Source organism: Semicossyphus pulcher, unplaced genomic scaffold, assembly GCF_022749685.1.
Source record: "Semicossyphus pulcher isolate SPU_LCO1_2020_fin unplaced genomic scaffold, fSemPul1.0.p SCAF_20, whole genome shotgun sequence".
NCBI classification, from domain to species: domain Eukaryota; kingdom Metazoa; phylum Chordata; class Actinopteri; order Labriformes; family Labridae; genus Semicossyphus; species Semicossyphus pulcher.
The window spans coordinates 1,704,969-1,708,334 of record NW_027211694.1 but is presented as its reverse complement, the minus strand read 5'-3'; the positions used below and the strand labels follow the sequence as shown (position 1 = coordinate 1,708,334).

At 49.1% G+C, this 3,366-nt stretch overlaps 1 protein-coding gene across 1 annotated transcript; it reads right to left on the bottom strand.

Annotated features, from left to right (window-relative positions):
* Positions 1-491: 491 nt before the first annotated feature.
* On the bottom strand, positions 492-2,852 carry LOC138599805 (hemogen-like). Its single transcript, XM_069671561.1, has one exon. It carries the CDS (start codon positions 2,850-2,852, stop codon positions 492-494), a length of 2,361 nt encoding a protein of 786 aa, XP_069527662.1.
* Between the last annotated feature and the right edge of the window lie 514 nt (positions 2,853-3,366).

Genomic DNA, 3,366 nt, shown 5'->3' with positions numbered 1-3,366 from the left:
GATCATATTTTTATTTCAGGATGATTTGTGCAGAATGATTTGTGTTTTTCAGTTGTTTGAGCAAATAGTGCAACATTAATTCTATGTACATATAAAACCGTCAAACTTTTATGTATGGAGGATCCTGAACTTTTCCCTTCATAGTTAAATCAGTTGATACACAATAAAATACTCTCATCTTAAACAGTATAAAGAATGCTTAACATTGTGCTACAGAAGTACAATTATACAGAAAGAATGCACTTTTTTTTTTTTTTCAAGTTTTAAACTTTTAGTTTTTAATTGAACTTTTTTTTATTATATCTGTGGGAGGAAACCGGAGCATCCCGGGGTAAACCCACACAGACGCAGTGGTTCAGTGTTTACAGACAGAAACCAGCTGGCTTCTGTCTGTAAACACTGAACCACTGCGCTGCCTGTGGCATGTGTGTGTGTGTGTGTGTGTGTGTGTTGTGGGGGGGACAGGTTTGGTGGAGGGTGGGGGGGGCAGTTCACTCCTGGTTCTGCCCCCTCTTCTGCTGCTTGTATTGGCGACGGCTTTTTGGGGTGACAAACTTCTTGAACCTCCTCCAAAGAGAGATCTCCTCCATCTCAGATGAATCCTGCACTGTCTCTGGAGGGTTCTCTGCGATCTCTGGAGTGTCCTCCGCGATCTCTGGGGTGTCCTCCGCGATCTCTGGAGTGTTCTCAACCATCTCAGGTGATTCCTGCACCTCGTCTGGTATGTTGTTGGCCCACTCCTGGACCCACCTCATCTTCTGCCCGTTGTATAGGCGGCAGCTATTTGGGGTGACAGACTTCTTGAACCCCCACCGCTGAAGGATCTCCTCCATCTCAGATGAATCCTGCACTGTCTCTGGAGGGTTCTCTGCGATCTCTGGAGTGTCCTCCGCGATCTCTGGGGTGTCCTCCGCGATCTCTGGAGTGTTCTCAACCATCTCAGGTGATTCCTGCACCTCGTCTGGTATGTTGTTGGCCCACTCCTGGACCCACCTCATCTTCTGCTCGTTGTATAGGCGGCAGCTATTTGGGGTGACAGACTTCTTGAACCCCCACCGCTGAAGGATCTCCTCCATCTCAGATGAATCCTGCACTGTCTCTGGAGGGTTCTCTGCGATCTCTGGAGTGTCCTCCGCGATCTCTGGGGTGTCCTCCGCGATCTCTGGAGTGTTCTCAACCATCTCAGGTGATTCCTGCACCTCGTCTGGTATGTTGTTGGCCCACTCCTGGACCCACCTCATCTTCTGCTCGTTGTATAGGCGGCAGCTATTTGGGGTGACAGACTTCTTGAACCCCCACCGCTGAAGGATCTCCTCCATCTCAGATGAATCCTGCACTGTCTCTGGAGGATTCTCTGCGATCTCTGGAGTGTCCTCCGCGATCTCTGGGGTGTCCTCCGCGATCTCTGGAGTGTCCTCTGGAGAGTTCTCAACCATCTCAGGTGATTCCTGCACCTCGTCTGGTATGTTGTTAACCCACTCCTGGACCCACCTCATCCTTTGCTTGTTGTATTGGCGGCGGCTTTTTGGGGTGATAGACTTCTTGAACCTCCTCCAAAGAGAGATCTCCTCCATCTCAGATGAATCCTGCACTGTCTCTGAAGTGTCCTCCGCAATCTCTGGAGTGTCCTCTGTGATCTCTGGAGTGTTCTCAACCATCTCAGGTGTTTCCTGCACCTCGTCTGGTATGTTGTCGGCCCACTCCTGGACCCACCTCATCTTCTGCTCGTTGTATAGGCGGCAGCTATTTGGGGTGACAGACTTCTTGAACCCCCATCGCTGAAGGATCGCCTCCATCTCAGATGAATCCTGCACTGTCTCTGGAGGGTTCTCTGCGATCTCTGGAGTGTCCTCCGCGATCTCTGGAGTGTTCTCAACCATCTCAGGTGATTCCTGCACCTCGTCTGGTATGTTTTTGGCCCACTCCTGGACCCACCTCATCTTCTGCTCGTTGTATAGGGGGCAGCTATTTGGGGTGACAAACTTCTTGAACCCCCACCGCTGAAGGATCTCCTCCATCTCAGATGAATCCTGCACTGTCTCTGGAGGGTTCTCTGCCATCTCTGGAGTGTCCTCCGCGATCTCTGGGGTGTCCTCCGCGATCTCTGGAGTGTTCTCAACCATCTCAGGTGATTCCTGCACCTCGTCTGGTATGTTGTTGGCCCACTCCTGGACCCACCTCATCTTCTGCTCGTTGTATAGGCGGCAGCTATTTGGGGTGACAGACTTCTTGAACCCCCACCGCTGAAGGATCTCCTCCATCTCAGATGAATCCTGCACTGTCTCTGGAGGGTTCTCTGCGATCTCTGGAGTGTCCTCCGCGATCTCTGGGGTGTCCTCCGCGATCTCTGGAGTGTCCTCCGCAATCTCTGGAGTGTCCTCTGTGATCTCTGGAGTGTTCTCAACCATCTCAGGTGATTCCTGCACCTCCTCTGGTATGTTCGTAACCCACTCCTGGACCAACCTCATCTTCTGCTGCTTGTATTGGCGACGGCTTTTTGGGGTGATGGACTTCTTGAACCTCCTCCACCAAGAGATCTCCTCCATCTCAGATGAATCCTGCACTGTCTCTGGAGGGTTCTCTACGATCTCTGGAGTGTCCTCTGTGATCTCTGGAATGTTCTCGACTGTCTCAGGTGATTCCTGCACCTCCTCTGGTATGTTGTTAACCGACTCCTGGATCTGCCTCATCTTCTGCTGCTTGTATTGGCGGCGGCTTTTTGGGGTGACAGATTTCTTGAACCTCCTCCACCAAGATATCTCCTCCATCTTAGGATGGTCCTGCACTGCCTCTGGGGGGTCGTCTACGATCACGGGAGTGTTCTCAACAGTCTCTGATGTGTTCTCAACCATCTTGGGATTTCCTTTGTCCGTTTCTGTAGTGTACTTAACTGTCTAGTATATATATATATATATATATATATGTATATATATAATAGTATCTGGCTTTTAAAGTGGATCCAGTATTTATCAAAGTGTCTTAGTAACTGTTGGATCTGTGAACTGTGTTGTATGATAGTGGCTTCTCAGCTATCTGACTTCTGCTCCTCAGATTCTGCTCTTTGATGGCTTTGATCTATGTGCAGAGGCTTTGGCTTTAATCCTTTTCAAATGACAGCATCGATGACATCATAGAAAATTCATAGAATCATTCCTGCCTGTTATTCAAATGTAAACAAAATGGCCGCCACACAAGTTCTTGATTCTGCTTCTCAGATTCTGCTCTTTGATGGCTTTGATCTGTGTGCAGAGTCCGGAATCCTTTTCAAATGACAGCATCGATGACATCATAGAACATTCATAGAATCAGTCCCTGCCTGTTATTCAAATGTAAACAAAATGGCCGCCACACAATCAACAGTGAAAA